The following is a 23430-nucleotide window of genomic DNA, read 5'->3' on the forward strand; positions in this document are numbered from 1 at the left end:
TTTGGTTCCTAGCACCCGTGTGGCTCCTAATTCTAACTCCAATTCCAGATCTCCCTTTTCAGCAAGCACCAGGCATGCGTGCATTCATGTGCGCGCGCACACACACACACACACACACACACACACACACACACACACACACACAGGCAAGGTACTCATATACCTAAGAAAATAAACCTAAAAGAAAAAAAAGCTAATGATGGGACAAATGCCAGCAAGGGTGCGGTATTTATGTCTTGTCTTGGCTGTAGGAGGTGAAGTGCTCTCATGAGGGAAGAACAGGCAGGGGGCCCCACATCTACCTGGGTTTCCTCTTCTGAGGATGTCACCGCCTCAAATTGGCTATTACCAGATTAGTGAGAGAAACCTATCAAGGAGTACACCAGCAACAGCAGTCTTAAAGATTGTTCTCATACAAGATTTATTCCCCAGCACCCCCCATCCCACCCCCGATTCACAGTGGAGGATTCGGGAGATTCAGAGCAAGATCCCACGGGCACAAGAAAGACCTGGATTTTGCTCTCCTTCCTTCCCTCTTCCTCTTGCCAACTCCCCAGGCAGGAAGCCACACATTCATGCAACACGCGAAATCCTACTCCTTCCCCTCACCTCCCATGTTTGTCCACATGGAGCTCACCTGCAGGACATCTGGCTCTAAGGAAAGAGATATCCAGAGCATTTGAGAACCCTAACATGGTAAGATGCCACTGCCCCTAACTCTCACTCTCAATGACTAGGAACAGGCACCTGGCTGTTGCCCTTCTCACTGTATTTTCACTCCCTGGCCTCTGCACCTTGTCCATCAACCAAGAGCAAACGTGTTAGCACAACCCCCAACCTGCAGCACATGAAATGGGCTCTGCCCAACGTCCCTCACCCAAATATGGGGGTGCTGGGGGAGTGGTCCCTGAGGATCAGAAAGGGTAATGCAAGAGGGAAAGAGGGTGGAGAATTTGGCTTGAGCTCTGATTTGGGAGACAGAGAGGCAGTAGGCTAGCAAAGTTAGAACCAATGATCATTTAGGGGTTTGTTTCACATGATCTGACTAGGGACTGTAGAACACATACCCTCAGAGGGGTCTCTGCTGATTACCAACATATCCTTACTATCTGGGCTCATCCTTAAAGGAGTCAGGAAGCAGTATGGTAGAAAAGCTGGTGCAGGAGGAGCTGGTGCTCCCGGGATGAATGCCACAGCCGTCTGTAGAGTGCTACTTTCCACCACGCCCTGTGCAATTACTGCTTCTCCAGAGGAGGAGCAGGGGAAGGAACAGGAACATAAAAATGGACATGGTATTGCTTTGCTCACTGCTCAGACGGATGGTCAAACGGAGCCAGGGGTTAACAGCACCAAAGACAACCACACAGCTCCAAAAGATTCCATGAGACCTCAAGACAGAGAGGCACTCACCAACCCTACCAGCCATCTGATCCTATAACTCAAGGTGACATAGAAGAGGCTCAGCCCCACCTCACGTTCACATTTCTTAAATTCTGCAAGCACTCTGCAGTGCTGAGGGTCAGCCGTCGAGAAAGGAAGATGGGCTCAGGGACAGGAAGTGGGCCTGCTCTGCAGAACCAAAGCACAAATTTGCTTTGAGAACACAAGTCACGGTGAAGACAAAAGTGACAACTCTTGTTGCTGCCGCCTGACTTCTGTGGCTCCCATGAGGTGAGGAGAAAAGATGGGCTCTTGTCAGTGAGCGCCCCTGAGCACCCAGACCTAAAAGCACACAGCACTACCGCCTCGACATTGACTCCTCAAGGGGAATCAATATCCCTCCCCTGTTGCCCGTGCATAGTACCACCCTAATGGAGAGCAGCCTCCCTTGAGGGAGCGTTCTCCCTTCAGTGACTAAGCCCAGAAATGGTGTCTAGCTGGCAGCAAGGTAATGAGTATGTTCTCTTGGCAGGCCTCTGCATCAGCCAGGCCACCCAGTACACAAATTCAGGGGACAAGAATGGGTTCTTCCCTTGCCCCGTCACAGTAAGTGGGGTGGGGAGAAAAAAACCCTACATCACAGTGACCCCTCAAAGGAGTCTCTCCTCAGTGGCTCCTGGAACTAGCAGGGTCTAGCTGATTCAGCTCTGATTGGTCCAGAAGTTCAAAATCATCTCCCTCAGCATCAGTGTCCAGGTCTGAACTAGGGGCCCGGAGGAGGCCTCTTGTTGCTCTTCGGGGAGGTGGGCCAGAAGGGTCTGTCTGGGAGGCCCCTGACAAGGCCAGCTGGATCATGCCCTGGGAGACTAGGCTGGCAAGGTTGCTGGTGAGGTTAGATCCTCCTGGAAGGGACCCAAGCAGAAGCTCCGGCAGTGCAGCCTCTTCCCGACGAGCAGGCAGGACCTGGGTATCCCCAGGCCCTGGTGGGGGACGGCACATCACGCTGGGCATCCCAATGCTGGTATCGTCGTCCTCATCCAGGCCAGCAGGATCCACATTAATGGAAGGGAAGTCTGGAAGGTCTCTGGCAAACGATTCCTCTGGATCACTGTGACCGTCTAGGTCTGAGAGAACAAGGGTATGTGAAACATGGTAGCTACTCGTGCCCCAGACCCACAAAAGTCAACCCTACACAACCAGGTTTCCCTACCCTGTACCTTTTGTTTGTTGTTTGTTTATTTTCAAGACATGGTTTCTCTGTGTAGGCCTGTCTTGAAACTCTATGGTCCAGGCTGGCCCTGAACTCCGCCTGCCTCTGCCTCCCAAGTGCTGGGAATAAAGGCGTGCACCACCACCACCACCACCACCACCACCGCCTGGCACTACTACTTCTTTGGTTTTTCGAGACAGGGTTTCTCAGTACAGTTTTGGTGCCTGTCCTGGATCTTGCTCTGTAGAGCAAGCTGGCCTTGAACTCACAGAGATCCGCCTGGCTCTGCCTCCCCGAGTGCTGGGATTAAAGGCGTGTGCCACCACCGCCTGACCCACCCTCAACTTCTTAATATAAAGCAAAACCTGTGAGACTGATTAGCTTTTCGTCATCACTCAGATGGCCACGACTACTAACTGCCAGAGGACCCTGTCTTCCTCTACTGTGTCCAGGAGGCTGGAGGCAAAGACTAATGCGGGACTAGGGGCTTCAGCAAAGCAGCAGTACCGTGGGGGTCACACCACACCCTCAGGCGACTCTGCTACTTGAGCCACACAGCCCAGAAGAGGGGGGCAACAGTAAGCCCTGTCCAAGGAAGCTACAATGCTAAAGTCGAGGGTTAGTATCAACTCAGGTCAAAGCTTCTCACCTTCAGAGCCTTCTGTTAGAGGTGTCTGGCCTCTTGACAGGTTAAATGTGCCGTTGTCTGTACAGGAGACCTCAGCATCAGAGTGCTCCGAATCTGTGATAGCCAATTCCCTGGCCACAGTAGAATCATCCAGCTTACAAAAAGAAACCACCGACAAGTCTGAGATGATGCCATCAGCAATCTGCTTTACTAATGCAAACCCCAGAAGATACCCAACCCCCAGTGGAACCAAGGAGAGATGGGGCTACACCCACAAACCTGGCTCCTGTTAGGCTGCTTCCCTAAAGGGAACATTCTTTCTCACAACCTTTTGAGCTCGGGCACTTAGGTAACCAGAAAAATAGACTTATTAACCAAACCTCCAGGCACACTGGCTACATAAAGATTTATGTCAACTCCAGCGTTTTCCATGATGGTAAAGTAAAAGGAAACCCAAGTGAGTCTGTTCACTAGGCTCAAACTGAGTTCTAGGGCCCCATTCAACACCAGGTTCTCTCCTCAGCACTGCTACTGAGGGTAAGGGGAATCTAGGGTCTTTGAGGGTTTTTGATGGGCTTAAAACCTGGTTACCATCTAAGTGTGAGCTGCCAGGCGGAGGAAGAAGAATTAAGAAAGCAGGCCAGTGGAGCAGCTTCCATACGAAGATACCTGGGGACAGAAGGCAGCAAGCTCCTCTTCACTGTCACTGTGGTTGTCCAGGGCACGTTCTGGGTGTAGAGCTCTGCGGTACACTATGTGCAAAGAGCAGAAGACCTTGACGCTTTCAAGGGAAAATCTCCCTTTGGACTCCAAAAACATCACAACACAAGAAGAGGGCCTCTAAATATGGCCCTAAGTCTACACAGCAATGTCTGAAGGTCAGGATGTTGAGGCTAAGTAGTACAACACATGACACACGTCCCTCCTCCAACATCCCTCCTCCTTCCAACCCCTACACATCTCTAGAGATTTTGGCTAGAAGATACCAAACCACCCAGCAATTCTGAGGATCTGTTAGGGTTAATACAAAGCAAAATGGTAAGTGGGCACAGTCATAGGGAGTTGCTCACCTTGGTTAAATGAGGCTTTTAAAGACTGATACTTTACAACTAGTTGGCCCAGATGGAGCTAGTGACCCCATACAGGATTCTCTGAAGGGCTTAGTGAAACACCCAAACTGGTAATAGCAAAAAGAGGGACACACTTGCACTAGGTAGAGCTCAGGCTAGCAGTGCACTTTGGCATCTCTGGTGGCTGTTTTTAATCCACTTTGGAAGGCAGCTTTCATTAATGGAAAGAGGCTAGCATAAAAGTACAAAACAACCTACATTATTAACGTCTACTCAGTTCAAAACCACTTCAATTTCAAGGTTGATATAAAGATTATTTAAAACTGTATAAAAGCAGTCAATACAGTGTTCAGAAGCTTGGAAGGTGTTTCGTAATAGCAGATGGACTACAGACATCTTCAGTGTCTTTCACTCAACTTGGAGTTTTTCTCCAATCAGTTTAAAATGGGAGCCTAAAGATTCTAAGTGAGAAAGTTGGCAAGCCTGCCTAGGTTTCTCAGAAATAGAATATTACACTTCCTTACCACCTTGTATTCCTACCAACCACTCCTTACTTCTACTTGAAATTTTAAAATGACTTTGATCTATTTATTGTTTCTGTGTGCACCTGTGGAAATCAGAACACAGCTCTAGTGTGTGTATGTGTTTTCTCCTTCTACCATGAAGGTCTTAGGGATTAAATGCAGGTCCTCAGACTTGGGGACAAGCACCCTTACCTGCTGAGCCATCTCATGGGCCCATTTTTCCCACTTTTAAAGACTTTTCCAGTATGTGAGACCTAGCTTCTTTTTCTCAACTGTTGGGTATAAGAAAACCATCCCATGAGACTCACATTGTCTTTCTCTCTGCCTGGACATCATGTAACCACGGACACTGAAGTCCAGCCGCTGCAGAGCTGGCTTCAGTCGCACATAGGCTCGATCCCACAGTCGGTGATAGACAGCCAGCGGCCACACCATCACAGTGACAACTGAGAAGAGTGGAAACAGCAGGCAAATGGAGCGCAAGCGCACAGTGATCCTCCCTCCCCTCCGCTGTTGTGTGCTCAGAACTCAATTGTGCACAACAAGTCCACGTATCTCTGCTGGTCACCTCCACTGATGACCCCTATTAGATACAGCTTTCGAGAGCAGAGACTTCTGTAGCCATCCACAGGGTACAGGTCATGGCTATATACAATAAAATACGCTATAGACAGCCCAGGGACAGAACCAGGAAGTGTGGACATATAAAGCAAAATGGTGACAACCAGCCATGTGATTCTGAGATAAATTATGTCTAAAAAACAGTACAACTAGATGCCCAGCATGATGGCACATGCCTTTAGTTCCAGCACTTAGGAGGCAGAGGCAGGTGGATCTCTGTGAGTTCAAGGCCAAATTGCTCTACATGGTGAGTTCCAGGACAGCCAGGGCTATGTAGAGAGTCCCTGTCTCAAAAAAACAAACATATAAACAAACCAAATAAAATAATACACCTGGAACTAATTTCTTCCAGCCTCAAACAGTACATGCCAGTAAAAAATAACTACATTATAGAAATGTACTTCCGAGGAGGGAAAGTCCTCCAGAGCAAGAACACAGAGAAGGAACCTGAGAACTGTCTGGAAAGCTTCTCCATAAACACAGTCTTTCAGGGCGGACACCATGTACACTGGTGAGCCCTCATCAATGTTTACCCCTTGGTAAGATAGGCTAGGGACAGCCATCAGTGCCACACTTGCCTAATATGCATGACATGCTACAAGCTCTCCAGAAGGAAATGGAGTTGATGCCTTCATATGTGGAGTACCAGCTCCATTTGAAAAGACGTTTCATGACACTCACTGTGTCCTAAGTATATGAAAAAAGTCATTGTTGGGGAACTAAAATATAATGGTGCTCTTCCTAGACAAGTGGTTCTCAACCTGTGGGTTGTGACCCCTTGTAGTTGAATGACCCGTCCTCAGGAGTCGCATATCAGATGTCCTACATATGAGATATTTACATTAAGATTCACAACAGTAGCAAAATTACAGTTATGAAGCAGCAATGAAAATAATTTTATGGTTGGGGTCATCACAACATGAGGAACTGTATTAAAGGGTCGCAGCATTAGGAAGATTGAGAACTACTGCCCTAGACCCAAAACTGACTATGACTGGAAAAGCTATGAGCAACATAGAGCTTGTGGGGGGAAGTACATTCACACTTACGCATCAAGTAGGACAGCAGGAGCCCAGGGATGTAGCGGCCCAGCATGGCCAAAAAGGTCAGTATCCCACAGCTCAGCAAGCAGAACTGGAAAAGGCAAGAAGCAGTAGTAAGTTCCTATCACCCACCCAGCAAAGGACTGGGATGGGAACTAATGGAGATGGGACTAAAGATTCTTATGATCGGAGTCAAGCATGGGCACGACAGAACGACAGCCACAGCTACTTGAGTCCAGTGGTGACTCTCTCTGGGCAACAAGAGGACAGACAGTCCCTTCTACTCAAGCTTCTCTGACATGGCTAACCCATACAGCGGTACCTTTCATGCCAGGAAATTGGTTTGAGTAAGTTTTAGCCAAAAATTCTCTCTGAAAACACATATAGGTGGTGGGTTTTTTAAGTAAAAGTAAGAAAACAAAAATGAAAAACCATGTAATTTATCACGTTTAATATGACACAATGCATATAAGCAAGCTTTTCTTCCCTTCTTGAGATAAGAAAATGGCCTGCTCTCCAGCGCTTGACATATAGCTCAGTTGTAGAGCTTGCCTAGCATGCAGGAAGCTCTGGATTCAATCCCCAGCACGGAAAGAAAGTTAAGGGAAAAAAAGGAAGAAAATGGCTCCTCCACGTGACAAGCACACCAAACAGCGTCATGCACCGGCCTTTACTGTAACGGCCAATCAGAGCCTCCCTATAACCTGCCTTTATTGTAACGGCCAATCAGAGCCTCCCTATAACCTGCCTTTACTATAACGGCCAATCAGAGCCTCCCTATAACCTGCCTTTATTGTAATGGCCAATCAGAGCCTCCCTATAACCTACCTTTGTTTCTATGACCCTCAAGTCTTCTCCTCCCTGAATGAGGACACATCGTAAATGAGGACACATGTTTCAACTTAACATGACCTGAAGGCCAGAGCTTAAAGTGAGAAGGGAAGGCTTACCTTGCCTGGGTTTTGCTTTTTGAAAAGCAAAAGATTCCTTAGGAAAATGGTCCCACTAACCCAGACTTCAGCTACATGGTGGCAGAGCTCGGGCACGCTGAGCAACCGAGGGTGCACAAAGCCCCAACTACGGGAGAGAGAAGGGGGAGCTGTGAGAGGAGGCTGTTTAGGGCCCACCCCAATTGTGCAGGCAGCCAATGCTTCCGGGTTTATATAAGGGCTGGGATCGGCTAGTCCCAGGTGCTCTGGAGGTGAAACATGTCTTTCTTCTTGGCTTACCAGGTTGAAACTTGAATTTGGGGACTAGGAAGACAAACTTGTTCTGACAACTCCACCCTATTAGCAAGTGGTTCAAGTCACATGTATGAACCTGCCCCTAGCTCCAAGGCCCTTTGTGCCTCCTAAAACACCATCTTCAGCACACTTGGACCATTGCAGTTCCCTGGACTGCCATCCAGGGGTAAAGTAAGCATGGTCTCCACTGCAGCCAAGAGGGAGGCAAGGTAAGGGGACAAAGCAAAGCTGAAATAAATCCCAGCAGAGGAAATTCCTTCCATCAAACATACGGGCGGGTGGATTAAGGAGGGAAAGCAGAGGCTCTAAGACACACAAGGGATCTTTAGCACTGGCTTGTTGAAGCCAGGAACCAATGTTTTCTGACCCAGACTTAAAAATAGCCACAGGTCACAGAAAACACCAAACGATGCAGTATCAAAGCCAAGAGACAAATTAAATTAGTGGTCTCTAACTTAGTGGCTTACTAATACAGCTACTTTCCTGCATGTCAGGTTCTAAGTCACTAATGTTCCTTTTCCAGAAAGTTCTCATTCTATAAAGATGAGAAGACACTGAGTATTCTCAACTTGAACTTTAGGATTTGTTATGATTATTTTGGAACAGACTAGGTGTATAATGTTGTGTCCAGAATATGGGGCTAAAAACATGTAATGAGAACAATACAACAGAATCCATCAAAACAATAAAAAGTAGTAATTGGTATTCCATACCTTTCATTGTCTAATGCATCAGGTCTTGACACTACAATATTAAAATAAACACCAGTATTAGTTGGCAGACAAAACTAAACATGAAAATGTTCAAGTTTTAATGTTTAGGAAAAAGTAAACATTATTAGACAATAAAAAGGAGACCCCATGTTATATTGGCAGAGTTAGGGAACTACTGACAATGGAGCAATGGTTTATCAAGAAAGGTACAAATGGACCACTAGAGCTGTACATACTAACTACTTCAGCGGACAGCCAAGGTGTATGAGCACAGTCCATCCATCCCGTGAGTATGTCCAACTGCTCAGACACATCACAGTGTGCCAAACTTCTAAGGCATGTTGTAACTACTCAACTCTAGATCTGCCTGTTTTCTTTAGAGACACCTATTATCTTCTCTGAACAATGTAGTCTTTTGACAGTCACAGACATGAAACAGGCTGATTACTTGAAGACTCTATAAAATAAGACAGCAATGTACTTAAAACCTATAGACTGCAGTCTGAACACTTACCAGCACCTTAACCCTGCCATCCACATCCAGAATCCACATCAGTTTTCTCTTCAGTGACCACCTGACCACTCTCCATTGCCTGCCTGTGTCTGTAAGCTCAGCCATTCTCTCACCCTTCTACTAAAATCCCCAAGTCAGCCTCCCTACTCTAAACCCATCTGCTGTGCATCAGTGCTAAAGATCTTCCTCCTTCATACTCTCCAAAGCACCCATCCCTGAATTTCATGACATCCTGACTTCTTCCCACAGAGATACAGCTGCAGTTCTAACAGAGCTTCTGCCTTCCCCTTTGGTTCATTCCATCCACACTATAAAATGATATCAAATTAATCTCCACTCTCAACTCAGTATGCAGCTCTACTTTTAAAAACCTTTAAATGATCATTCACTACCTAAACATGTAAGCCTGACTTTCAAGAACTTAATGCTCAAATCTCTGTTCCTAGAAGATCCTTTGCAAGTTGTGGTTCTTCTGTTTGTCAGGTTGATTTTTGTGTTGGTTTATAGAGAAAATCTCATGTCTCAGGCTAGCCTCCATTTTACTGCATTGCTGAGGCTGACTCTGAAGTCCTGACGGACTGGCCTAACACGAGTGGAAGACCATCACTAAGCCTGTAGGTCTCTAGTCAAGCTACTGGCCTGCCTAGAAAGGTATTCGCTTTATCTTCCACATTGTCTGCTTCATTCAATGATTGAAATGGGGATAAAATGCCAGGCGGTGGTCGCACACCTTTAATCCCAGCACTCCGGAGGCAGAGGCAGGCAGATCTCTGTGAGTTTGAGGCCAGCCTGGGCTACAGAGTGAGATCCAGGACACCCAGGGCTACACACACACACACACACACGCACGCGCACACGCACACGCACACGCACACGCACACACAAAGAAAGAGAGAGAAAGAAAGAAAAAGAAGTACCATATTATTTTTTATTACATACAAATTTTTTAAAAGAGAACACATCTTCCTCCTTCCCTCCCTCCCTCCCTTCCTTCCTTTTCAGACAGGGTTTCTCCATGTAACAGCCCCAAGTTGTTTTGGAACTCTCTTTGTAGACCAGGCTGGCCTCAAACTCACAGAGATAAGCCTGACTCTGCCTTCTGAGGGCTGGGATCAAAGGTGTGTGCCACTCCACCCAGTGAGAAATCATATTTCTTAGTGCTTACTATATAATTTAGAAGAAATTCTTGGGAGATAAATCGATGCTGCCTGGAGCTAGGCATGATAGTATATACTTATAATCCCAATATTTGGGAGGAAAGGTAGGAAAATTAGGAATCAAGGTCAGCCTCAGCTACACAGTAAATTGGAAGCTAGTTTGGGCTACAGGAGTCACTGGGTTTTGTTTTTGTTTTAATTGATGGCCAGGCATGGCGGTACATTTCTTTAAACCCAGTACTCAAAAAGGAAATGTAGATGAACCTCTGTGAGTTTGAGGTCAGCCAAAGCAACACAGACCCTGTCTCAAAAAAGTGGGGGGAGGGGGGAGCTGAAGAGATAGCTTGGCAGTTAGGAGCATGGATTACTCCTCAAGGGACTGAGGTTTGGTTCTCAGCACCCATGGGCAGCTAACAGCCGCCTGTAACTCCAGTTCCAGTGGATCCAATGCCCTCTTTTGGCCTCTGTGTGCATCAGGCACAGAAGTGATACACAGACATACATGCAGGCAAAACATCCATTCACATAAAATAAGAATGAATTAGATAAGAGTATTCAGTAAGATCACTTAAGTCTAAAAGACAAAACAAAACAAACAAAAAACTGTGAAGGCTGCAAATCCCTCAGGCCAGTTGTACTGACAGCATCACTCAAGTGCCAGACACAGGCCTGCTGACATGAATGTAACAACAGTGTAACCCAGCACTATGGACCCACAGATGAGGCATAAGCTTTTCTTTCTTTTCTTTTTTTTTTCTTTTCTTTTTTTGAGACAAGGTCTTTCTACACAGCCCTGGCTGTCCTGGAACTCACTATATAGACTAGGCTGGCCTTGAACTCAGAGATCCACCTGCCTCTGCCTCCAGAGTGCTGGGGATTAAAGGTGTGCACCACCACCACCCATGGCCTAAGGCTTAAGTTTTTCAAATGTCTCCTAAAACAAGTAATTCAGACTTCAGTTATTAGTCCCCAGCACCACATACCCCTCAACAAACAAAAAAACAAACAAAACTAAAAGCAAAAATCAGTAAGAAGTTGTTGCCAGTTCAAATTGTTCTAAATGCTACAAATGTTACCTTCTATCTCAGGCCAAATCTTGTTCTTCCATTGGTCAATGCAGACAATGATCATCAAGCTGAACGCAAGTAAAAACACAGAACGAAGGGGTGCCAGTGCAAACGACCTACAGAGAAAGAAAGCAGAAGAGAGTCGCTAAGCAACGAAGCCAGTTCAAAAAAGATGACATGTGCACTACGGGCTGCGGGAACACCCGAGATCTAGGCTGAGGCCTTGGTGGTTGCTCAGATGTGAACCAGTTATACACCTTGGTTAAATCACGCCAACTTTCCAGATCTCAACTCTTTCCTACGGAGACAGTAATTTGCTTCAGTAAAGGTAAAGGACCAAATCAAATAACCTCCTGGAGATCCCTTCAACTTTCCAGTCTGTTCAGTTCAGGGACAAGTCAGGACAAAAGCAAGTATTTACTTACTTGGTAAGCCCTAATACAAGTCAATGTAGCACATTCTGTCCCTATTCACCCTTCCCCATCACTGGTTCTCTGTTTCTCCAGTTTCACGTCTACTGTTATGTTATGTCATTCATTCATACATACATACATACATACATACATACATACATGACCTTGGTGTAGCAATACGCAAGCTAAGAAACACAAATGAGAGAAAGCATATGGTAATTGTCTTTCTGAGACTGACTTGTTTAATAGGCTTATCATCCCAGGTTGTATATCAAGTGGCTGTGTGTGTAGGCCAGAAGTCTCTATCATTCCAGGCAGGTCTTCCAACAGTGCCTGGTTGTGTTGGAACTCACCATGTAGTCCAGGCTGGCCTTGGACTCACAGAGGTCTGCCTACGTGTCTCCTGAGATGGAAGAAAAGTGTACCACTCTATATGTCATTCAACTTTAGCATCTGAAACAGGGTTTCTCAACGAATCCAGAGCTCATCAATTGGATAGACTTTTGGCCAGTGAGTTCCAGGGATTTGTCTGTCCCTAACCTCTCAGCACTAGAGTTAGAGATGTGTGACCACACCAAATTTTTACATGGGTGCTAGAGATCCACGTTCAGGTCCTCCTCTTGCATGCCAGAATGTGGCTGCCAGGCCGGGCAGTGGTGGCAAATGCCTTTAATCACAGAACTCGGGAGGCAGAGGCATGTGGACCTCTGAGTTTGAGGCTAGCCTGGGCTACAGAGTATGTTCCAGGACAGCCAGGGGCTACACAGATAAACCCTGTCTCAATAAATAAACAAACAAAAAAACATACACTTATATACTAATAATAAAGCAAAAATTAGGCCAGACATAGTGGCACATATCTTTAATTAAGCACTTTTTTTTTTTTGAGCTGAGGATTGAACCCATGACCTCAAGCACTCTATCACTGAGCTAAATCCCCAACCCCTAATTTAAGCACTTTGGAGGCAGAGGGTGAATCTTTGAGTTTGAGGCCAGCTTGATCTATAAAGGAAATCCTAGGCCAGCTGGGTCTACATAGTGAGAAACCTATCTCAATAATAATAACAATGATAAAAAATCAGATTTAAGTAGAAAATGAAGTTAGGTGACCCTGAGTTTGATTCCTTAAATAGAACCATTATGTGAACTTTAATAAATTTGTTTCCTCGTGAGTAATTTGTTAACAAATCTTGAGCTGAGGATGTAGTTCAGTTGGTAAACTGCCTGCCTAGTGTACATGAAGCCCTAGTTTGATCCTCAGCACCAAATAAAACCAGTGTGGTAGCTCACACCTACAATCCCAGGACTTGGAGGTAGACGTAGGAGGATGGGAAGTTCAAGGTCATCCTTGGCTACACAGTGAGTCTGAGGACAACCTTATATAAGACCTTCTCTTCTTTTCTTCCTTTGTCCCTTCTTTTTAAAGGAAGCAACAGACTTATCACCTATAAAATGAAACATTTGATCCTGGCCAAAACGCCAGGAAGAAAATGCAAAGCCCTACCACCGGCCTAACACAGTCCTGCTCAGCTGTTCCATGTCACAGGGCACTAGTAGTCACAGAACAACTGGTCAAACAGGTGGGGGTGACCAAGAGTGCTGGTCACAGTCCTCACCTTGGAATAAATACCTTCAGCTCAATACTCGCCTAATAACATCATACAATCACAAAACAAGCCTTAAGGATAGTGCTCTCATACTATAAAAACAAAAAGGCTGGGACAGAGCTCAGGTGGTAGGGTACTTGGCTTGCACAAAGGCCCAGCTTTGATTCTTAGCATTCCGGAAGCAGAAAAAACTAAAATAAACTGGACATGGTGAAATATGCCTTTTATCCCAGCACCTGGAAGACAAAGGCATCAGCCAGACTGGTCTACATAGTGTGTTCCAGGACAGGCAGAGAGACCCTATCCCAAATAAACAAACAAACATGCCTGTAATCCCAGCACTCGGGAGGCAGAGGCAGGTGGATGGCTCTCTGTGGGTTCGAGGCCAGCCTGGTCTACAAAGCAAGTTCCAGGAAAGGCGCAAAGCTATACAGAGAAACCCTGTCTCGAAAAACAAAAAAACAAAAATTAAAAGATTGTATAAGACATTCAGATCAATCCCCAGCATCAAAAATAAAGAAGGCTTTTCTGGGCATACACATAAGACAAATCCACACACAGCAATTGGCAAAGGAACTCCAGATTTTGTCTACAGACATTTCTGTACAGTAAGTATCAATACGTACTTCTAGTACACCTTAAAATAAAATATATTAAAATGAAGGACGAAAGGAAATGAGACTCAGAAACCCAATCACCAGTGACAACTCTATTTTCCTATCCAGCACTTAAAGGGCACAATTTTACATGGGATTAAAGAAGGAAAGCAGCTTAGCAGAAATAACTGGAGAGCTGCCTCAGGTCATTAATCTGCTCAAAGCCAGTACGTCTTCCAACAATTAAGCGAATTCAACAAGGCCACACTAAGGGTTTGGTCACCACTCCCCAGTGCTGCTACAACTGCTCCCTCCATGCACGTGAATGAAAGCACTCTCTGAGGGGCAAGCCAGGCTACAATCACCCCTTTCCCACAGCACTGGCTGCCGACAGCCAGGACGGGGGTGGGGGGTGGGGGGACACGACCAGGCCTGGGAGCCCTGCACTTCAGAGGTAGAAGCAATAGACAGGGTCAGGAGTCCAAGAGCAGGGCTGCAGGAGAGCTTGTATCAAACAAAACAACCTAGACTACCTTACAGAAGCTGGTCACAACCATTCTCACTGCCTGGACTTCACCTGGACAAGCCAACCTACTGGCCACGGTCAGCAACCCAAGCACAGAGTAACAAAGGTGTGCTGGTCCTAATCCCAGGACTTAGACGGCAAAGGAAGAGGATCCAGAGATCTCCGTGAGAAGCCAGGCATACACTGTCACATTGTCACACTGCCAGGCCTGTCACAAAACAAGTAGAAATACTAGAGTAAAAAGTTACTCAAGTACAGCTGTGTAGCAATAAGGGATGAAGACATATAAATGGATTTGAAAGACAAATGGTAAGAAAACAGAGAGAGAAGGAGGGAGGGAGGGAGGGAGAGGGAGAGGGAGAGGGAGAGGGAGGGAGAGGGAGAGAGAGAGAGAGAGAGACTGTGCAACTGACAGACAAGTGGTTAGGAATCCAGACAAGAGGGAATAAGGAAAAAAAGACATCCAGACTAGGAGCAGGGTGCACGCCTGTAATCCTAGTACTCAGGAAACTGAAGCAGGGGACCAACAGTTTGAGATTAGCCTGAACTATATGATGAGATCTTTCTAGAAAACACACACAATTCAAACCCCCAACCCATGATATTTGTTAAAATAACATACAAAATACTTTTCAGGAGCTACAATCAGCAAAACAAACTTTCCAACTAAGCAAAAACCAACTGCAAATAGAACCAACTCGGAATACGTGTACCTGAATTATTTAACTGCACATGGTTTTGCTTTTCTGCTCACTGTAGGCTCATCCATTTTTTTCTTAATGACTGTTCTTATTTCTAAGGGCAAGCATATTTGTTGAAGGTTTGGAAAATGTAAGAAATAATAAAATGTCAGGCATTATGGCACACACCTTTAATCCTAGCACTCAAGAGGTAGAGGCAGGCAGATCTCTGTGAGTTGAGGCCTGGTCTAATGAGTTCTAGGACAGCCAAGGCTACACAGAGAAACCCTGTCTCAAAAAAATAAGTATATCACTATGAAATAATCTGGTTTGCACTCCACCTTATTATTTCGCTCAAAGTACCACCACCAACACGCACGCACGCACAGCCAAGCATAGTGGAAAACTGAGGCAAGAGAATCCTAAGTTTGAAGCCAGCCTGGGCTAGCTAGCTACCTAGTCAGACAGAAAAACGGGGAGAGAAAGATGGAGAGGGAGGGAGGGAATGTGGGGGAGGAAGGGAGAAGAAGAGGAAAGGGAGGAAGAGGGAAAGGGAAGGAACAGAGAAAGAACTGTAACCCTGAATCTCATCAGGCTTCGGAAGTCAATCAACTCACACAAAACATAGGACAGGTGAGCATCCTAAGGCACAGGGATGCAGCAGCATGGTCTCAGGGGCACTCTCTGGACAAGGGAATCTGCTCAGAGCAAGCAGACACGGCACACACACTTCACTCTTAACTATTAGCCCAAGTCAACAGTTTGCTTGTTTGTAATGCCAAAGTACCATTTTTGAAGAAAAAAAGCAGACATTTCAGCACTGCATAAAATCACTTTTTCCATATGATAAAATTAGTGGCATTTTAAACATCTGTTTTACAGAGGTATATGTGAAATTGAAGTTTTGAAAATGATCCACCACCCACATATATATTCTACAATGTGAAGATTAGTACCTTAATTTAAAAACATTAACATACAAAAAACGTTGGGAGGCCAGCAAGATGGCTTAGGATAAAGGTACTTGCTTACCAAGCCTAGCAACCTGAGTTCAATCTCTGGAGAACAGGAGGTAGGCAAGAGCCAACTCCTACACCTCATCCTCTGACCACCACACCTGCGTCCCTGAATGTGTACACACACAATAAATGGGAGCTGGAAAGATGGCCGGGCAGTTAAGAGCACTTGTTCTAGCAGAGGACCTGGGTTCAATTCCCAGAACCTACATTGAAGTTCACAACTATCTGTAACTTCAATTCCAGGTAATCCAACACCCTCCGAAGGCACTAGGCATGCACATAGTGTTCATATATACATGTAGGCAAAACACTCATGCACATAAAATTAACAAGTCTAAAATAAACAAACCATTGGGAAGTACAATTTGTCATTTGAATAAGAATGTCTGAATGCTTGGTCCCTAGTTAAATTATTGGAACTGTTTGTGAAGGATTAGGTGTGGCCTGTTAGAGGAGGTGTGTCAATAACATGCCTGTCTGCTTCCCACCATAATGATCAAGGACTAACACTCCAAAACTGTAAGCAAGCTCCCAATTAAACATTTCCTTTATAAGAGTCGCCTTGGTCACGGTGTCTCTGCACAGCAATAGAACCGTGGCTAAGACATACAATATACCTAATTTTTTTTTTTTTTGAGCTGAGGATTGAACCCAGGGCCTTACATTTGCTAGCCAAGCGCTCTACCGCTGAGCTGAATCCCCAACCCCAACATACCTAATTTTAAAACCTTTCTCACTTAATACATAAACATGTTTTTCATGTCACCAGAAAAGCAACAGTAACTTTAAAAATAATTGCTTTATACATACATACACATGCCTACCTACCTACCACTGGTCTTCTAAAAACATTTTATAATTAAGATATTACCAATTTTTGGTGTTTAAAAAAAAGAAAAGAAACAACCTAGGGCTGGGGATGTAACTTAGAGCTTCTCATGCATAAGGTCCTGGGTTTAAGCCCGAGCATTATATAAACAGGATGTAGTGGCATGCACACAATAATTCCAGCACTGGGGAGGTGGAGGTGGTAGAAGGATCCTCAGCTGCATAAACCAGCCTAGGCTACATGAGACCCTGCCTGAAAACAAAAAGCAAAAAACACCAAAAAAGAAACACCAGGGCCAGTGAAATGGCTATGTGGATAAAAGCAATTTGCCAAGGAAACCTGATGACCTTTGACCCCTGGGACCCACAGTGAAAAGAACCTACTCCCCAAAGTTAAGTTGTCCCTCTGACCTGCACATGCACACCATGGCAGTTACACCACCCCCACACCACAGGGTTTCTCTTGTAGCTTTGGAGCCTATCCTGGATCTCGCTCTGACAACCAGGCTGGCCTCGAACTCACAGGCAACTATCACCATTACCTAATTTTAGAGAACTGTCATTACCCGCAATAAACACAGACCCATCATTAGTCACTCCCTATCTCTTCTGTCCCCAGAAAAGGTGTTAACCAATTAGCTTAGCAAATGCTGCCAAACTATTTCCTAGAAAAGTTATACAATGCAGGCTTCTATCAGTCACATGTCTGTTTTCCCACATATTCCCAAGAATTAAACATTATCAATTCTTAAAACTTAGTAAGCAGCCAGGCATAGTGATGCACGATTTTGATCTCAGCAGGCAGGAAGTAGAAGCAGGAAGAACTTGAGCATTCAAGGCCAGTATGGTCTACATACTGAGTCCCAGGATAGCCAGGGATATATATTGAGACCCAATCCCAAAATAAAACAAAATAAACTTAAGCAGAAAATGGTAACACAATTTGATTTCTATTTATTTTTTAATTAATTTATTCTGTGCATATGGATGTTTCACCTGCATGCATAACATGAAGCACATGCCTGCTTGTTTGTTGGCTACCTGGAACTGAAGATATTGTAATCCACCATGTGGGTCCTAGGAATCAAATCTAGTTCCTTTGCAAGAGCTAAAAGGGCTCTTAACCACTGAGCCATCTCTCCAGTCCCTATACTTTAATTTTTAAAATACCAGTGAGAATAAAGGTTTTTTGGTTTGTCTATTTGTTTTAAACAGGGTTTCTCTGTGTAGCCTTGGCTCTCCTGGAACTCACTCAGAGATCCACCTGCCTCTGCCTCCCAAGTGCTGGGATTAAAGGCCACCACCACCACCACCAGGCTGAGAGTGAAGTTTTATACATCCACTGTTTTTCCTTTTTGGGAAGGAAGGTGTTGGGACAGTCTCATTCATAGCTGGCCTAGAACTCACTAGATAGCTGAGGATGACCTTTAACTCTTGATTCTCTTGCCTTACCACACACACACACACACACACACACACACACACACACCTGGATTATGGGCCTGCAGCACCACACAAAGATTATTTTCCTTTTGTAAACTGTCCCTTTATTTGTTTGGGGCTAAAATCAGATTAAATTGCCTGCCCAAATAAAAATGTGTTCCTTAGAACAATCTGGTGTCCAAAAAAGATGAGAAATTCTAGAAATAAACAGTTTTCTGGGGGGCTGGAGAGATGGCTCAGTGGTTAAGAGCAGACTGCTCTTCCAGAGGACCCGGGTTCAATTCCTAGCACCCACATGGCTGCTCACAACTGTAATTCCAGTTCCAGGGAACCCAACATCCATGCAAAACACAAATGCATATAAAATGAAAATTAAAAAACAAACGTCTTTTTAAAACAGTTTTCCAGGAGGGAGTTAACTATAACATGGATTCTCTGGTGATAATAGAAATTAGAGCCAGGTGACAGTGGTGCACATCTTTAATCCCAGCACTCAGGAAGTAGATGCAGACAGATCTCTGTGAGTTCGAGGCCAGCCTTGTCTACAGAACGAGATCCAGGACAGGCACCAAAACTACACAGAGAAACCCTGTTTCGAAAAAAAAATAAAAAATAAAAAAATAGGAATTTGTTATAATTAATAATTTGCCTAGCATACAGGACGCTCTGGGTTCATTCCACAGTAATACACATAATCATAAATAATGATGACACATCTATTTTCAACCAAAGATGTTATTTCGAGGTTCCTTTGTTGTCACAGAGCATGCTTGTCTCTGTGGCACTTCAGAACAAAGCATCCCTTTCTACAGGGCCAGGGGGCCCACTGCTGTGCAGCACTTGTGACTGCCTAGTTAATGAGCCAGTCACTGGTAAATGAAAAGGAAAAATTAACCCAACCTATATCACATAATGAGAGCTGTTGCTTGCACAAAAAACCAGAAGTGAAACCAGCTAGCTGCTAGTGACCCACCCTACCCTAAAACAGAGAAAGTACCAACCTTCCAGACAAGCAGAAGGCCAGGCTGGAGGCACCCTCAGAGGTAGACAGTTTGCCTAGTATTCATGAAGCCTGAGGTTTAACCCTAGCACTTAAAAAAATCCACCTTGATGGCAAAGAGGCAAAGCTGAGGAAGACATTATTGGGCGCCTTTTAGGGGCTCCTAATGAGAAAGAGCCCTACCAAGGCAATAGAGCAGAGGCCACTTTAGGTTCCATGGACGTCATTAAGCAAAAACAGAAGGAAGAAAGAAAGGAGGGAGGGAGGGAGGGAAAAGGATTGATATAACAATTGCCAATTGGTTTCATCTAAAATTTGTTTTTTACCACCCCCCCCCTCCCCCGCCCTGCCCCAGACAGTCTATGTAGTCCCAGCCAGGAACTCACTCTACAGAACAAGCTAGTCTTGATGTCACAGAGATGGGCCTGCTGAGTGCTGGAGCTAAAGGCATGCACTAACTACTCTCATCTGTCCATTTTTCCCCCAAAGAATAAATGTCTCTATTTAAATGGGCTTTCCTTCCCATTTAAAGAAATCTTAAAATCAGTAATGTTTATTTTTTTAAATAAAGCATTTCCAGAACTCATTTAAAAAGGATGGAGGTCCCTCCCTTCCATTTCCCCATTTCCTATTCCTTTTTTTAAGCTGGATTCTAACTTTGTAAATCAGAACTGTTGTATAACCTCAGTCACTTCACAGATCACTTTTAATTTTGTTTTTTAGGAAAGTAAAACATTTTTTTAAGCCATGCAAACAACATAATCACACAGCCCCTCACACCCCAGCCAAGAATGGTCAACGCTGGTAACAATGGTGACTGAAAAGCAATTCTCAATAGAGATCAACAGGGAATCAACTGCAGGCTACGCTCAGGTCCCCAACCACCACCCAGAAGCACAGGGACAAAGCTGAAGTCCTTAACTCTCAGTGAGCCATGTGCTGTCCACAGAGGGGAACCGACCTGCAGCACCCACACATTCCCAGAAACCTGTTCTTCTCTGATCCTGTCACGGTACTCTTGTGGACTTCCATGGTCTCCCTGAAAATCATCTGCAGACGGTGCTGAGACTAATGAAAATGCAAGCTTTTAGAGGGAAGGCCAGGATTACCCCAGGGACAGTAACAGGCCAGGGACCAGGAGTGAGGTGGGCTGCAAGATTTTGGATAGGGCCACCATAATTTCTCTGGAACCCAGGGGTGGGCCTGGAAATACTGTGGTGGCACACTATCTACATGGATTTCTTTTATGAACCTATTGTGTCTAGGAGTTAAGAGGACATAGTCACAGGTACAGAAAAACCACAACTGAGAATACAGAACACTGAAGGAACTTTGTTCTCTGAATTTGGATGACTTGAAAAAAATTTTTCTTTCAGTGTGTGTGTGTGTGTGTGTGTGTGTGTGTGTGTGTGTAAGTCAAAGGACAACTTGCAAGAGTTGCAGAGGGTCGTCAGGTAGGAGGTAGGTTCTCGTTCCCACTGAACCATCTCTCTAACCCTCTAGTAACTTTTTTGTACTACTACCTAATCTTCTGACACCTTAAACTGCAAAAAACACCTCAGCTTTTGTGCACAAAAGTTTTTCAATTTGGTTTTTCCTGACCTAAACTAATGACCCTTCTTCAAAATGTCTACAATCTAAACGATCATTCTTTACTCTCCTAAGTGAAATGTCAACACTCACAAAGACGCGAGTGGGATCTGTTTTAACCTCAAGCTTCAAAGGAAGTTCATTTCTCCCAATACAATCCATGAATGCCCATGTCCAGCCACTCTCATCTCTAGGACCTGAACCCTTCACAAGGTGTGACTCCCCTCTATAAATGGCACATTCGATTATTCTTTAGGTCTTAAACGACCCTCATTTTAGTGTATCTCTCCCCCAGCTTTCTGAGTGTGGGATGGGACTGTAAGGGTGTTGTGGGTACACAGCAGGCAAAATACCAGGAAATGCCAGATAAAGACCAGCCATAACGTTCTAAGAGACACAAAGCACAGGAGGGGCTCTAAGGAAGATTCTAAACATAGACTTAGCTTAAGCAAACACTACTAGTGCCCAGGCACAGCACGGTGGCCAGTGTCTACAGTCCCACCCTTCAGGAGGTGGAAGGACAGGAGTTCAAAGCCAGCCTCGGATACAAGGGACCAAAAAAGTACACTGTTGGAGACCAGCAAATACTGCGGCAGTTTAAAATGTGTTGCAGTGCTGGAGAGATGGCTTGGTGGAGAAGAGCGCACACTGCTCTCCCAGAGGGTATGTTCCCAGCACCCACAATGGGTGGCTCACAATCACGTGTAACTCCAGCTCCAGGGGATCCAGCGCCTCTAACCTTCACAGGCGCCTGCACTCACTGGCACATATGCCCTCACCCCCACACAAAGGTGATTACAATAATAGAAATAAACCCTTAAAAACAAGTCAGGCATAATGGTGCACTCCTTTAATCCTAGCACTTGAGAGGCAGAAGCAGGCAGATCTCTTGAGTTTGAGGCCAGCCTGGTCTACACAGACAGTTCCAGGCTAACAAGGGCTATATAGTGAGACCCTGACTCATTTGTTTTTTTAAAAACGAGGGTTTTTTTTGTCCTGTCCCTGATATATACCTCAACCCACACTCGGCAAACTGGTTTAACACCGATTTCTTTTTCCAGGGGGTTCCGGAAAAACTAACAATGGAAAGGAAGCTGGTGTCTGAAGTCAAGAAAGCAGCAGTACCCATCATGGATGATATGGGCCTGAAGTGTAGCTTCATTGCTACAGCACTTGTGCACAAGGTCCCGGGTTCGAGCTCGGCACCCGAACACACACTAACACACACACACACAAACCACTTTGTTGTCTCAGGTTTATCCGGGATACTGTCATCTCATGTAGCTCTAGAGGCCTCAGTCACTATCAGTTCCCTTGGAATTTGACCAGTACTTTGGTTATTAATAAACCCAAACTGTGTTTGGCAGCCTCTATGAAACCCGAAGTCCACCTAGGTGGTTTCATTGTCCCGGAGAATGAAACAAACAGATACTTAAACACAGTGCCACCTGTCCGGCTAGACAGAACTCACAGCTCTCAGACATCCTCAAACCCCTTGATTTTAGACCACGGCTAAGGATGCCGTTCTAACTCCTTGGAAGAGAGAAGACTTGCAATCCTTAGTGTCTCTGAAAGAGGTGAGATCTCATCGTTGTTTCGTAATCTTTTTGTCTTAAGACTTCTAATTCTCTTCAGGCTGAAGCTCCATACCAGACTTCCCCAACTTGCCTGGGTGAGACGGTATTTAACATGCTAATTCATGATAACCGGTTCAAGCTCGTTTTTTCTCCTCACACCCATGGATACTTTTTTTTTTTTCTCTCTCCAAGACCTTCTGCCTCTCCTCCTCCCACCGTAAGTTAAAACTCTCTGGAAACGACGCTGGAGCAGGCAAGAGAAACGTAGGAGATGGTCTCAAAGTGAAATCGCTTTCCCTAGCTCACAAGAGCCACCCCTGGCTCACGGAGACCGACTCAAGATGTTACCAGAAGCTCTAGCAGCGAGTGCGGGGCGAGGGTGCAGGAGGCAGGGAAGACGGGCAAGCCCCCGTGAGAACCCGGGGTGCCAGAGCCTGGAGGCGGCCGCGACGGAGGGGAAAGTACGGGAAGCAATCAGGGCGGCGAAAGGAAACCAGGCAGGGCAGGCGACAGGAAGAGCCCTCGAGCAACCTGACGACCTCGCGCCTCGGTAGGGTTAGCGAGGGTCCGGGTCTCTCACCAGAACGCCGCGTTCAGCCCCAGGCACCACAGGGCGCTCCTGGCGGGCCGCTCCCACACCAGGGCTGCTTGCACCCGGCTCAGCAGAGGCTCGTAGGGCCCCAGCACCTCCACCAGGGCCCGCTGCGCCGCCTCGACCTGCTGGCCGCGCTCCCAGGAGCCGGACATAGCTCGGCGGCCCCTGAAAGCCAACCCCGAAGCTGGGCCCGAGGCCGCAGCCACCCCTTCGGCCTCCTCCATCTCCCTTCCAGCAGCCACAACATCCGGGGCCACGGCCCGGCAGTCACAATAACACCAACTGCGCAGAAGCGCGATTTGGCTGCGGCGGGGGCCCGAGTCGACCCACGCGCGCGCATGCGTACAAACTCCAGCTCGCGTTCGCCGGAGGGACGAGAACGCAG

The 23430-nt window shown here is 45.9% G+C and overlaps 1 protein-coding gene across 1 annotated transcript; it reads right to left on the minus strand.

Annotated features, from left to right (window-relative positions):
- Nucleotides 1–397: 397 nt before the first annotated feature.
- On the minus strand, nt 398–23380 carry Retreg3 (reticulophagy regulator family member 3). Its single transcript, XM_036196125.1, has 9 exons — nt 23031–23380; nt 11181–11287; nt 8434–8464; nt 7427–7553; nt 6483–6567; nt 5121–5258; nt 3888–3970; nt 3240–3372; nt 398–2504 (listed from the first exon to the last, which is right to left on the minus strand). The coding sequence occupies exons 1-9, from the start codon at nt 23267–23269 to the stop codon at nt 2047–2049; spliced, it is 1401 nt and encodes a 466-aa protein (XP_036052018.1). The 5' UTR covers nt 23270–23380; the 3' UTR covers nt 398–2046.
- Between the last annotated feature and the right edge of the window lie 50 nt (nt 23381–23430).

Source organism: Onychomys torridus, chromosome 8 (genome assembly GCF_903995425.1).
Source record: "Onychomys torridus chromosome 8, mOncTor1.1, whole genome shotgun sequence".
Classification (NCBI taxonomy): Eukaryota; Metazoa; Chordata; class Mammalia; order Rodentia; family Cricetidae; genus Onychomys; species Onychomys torridus.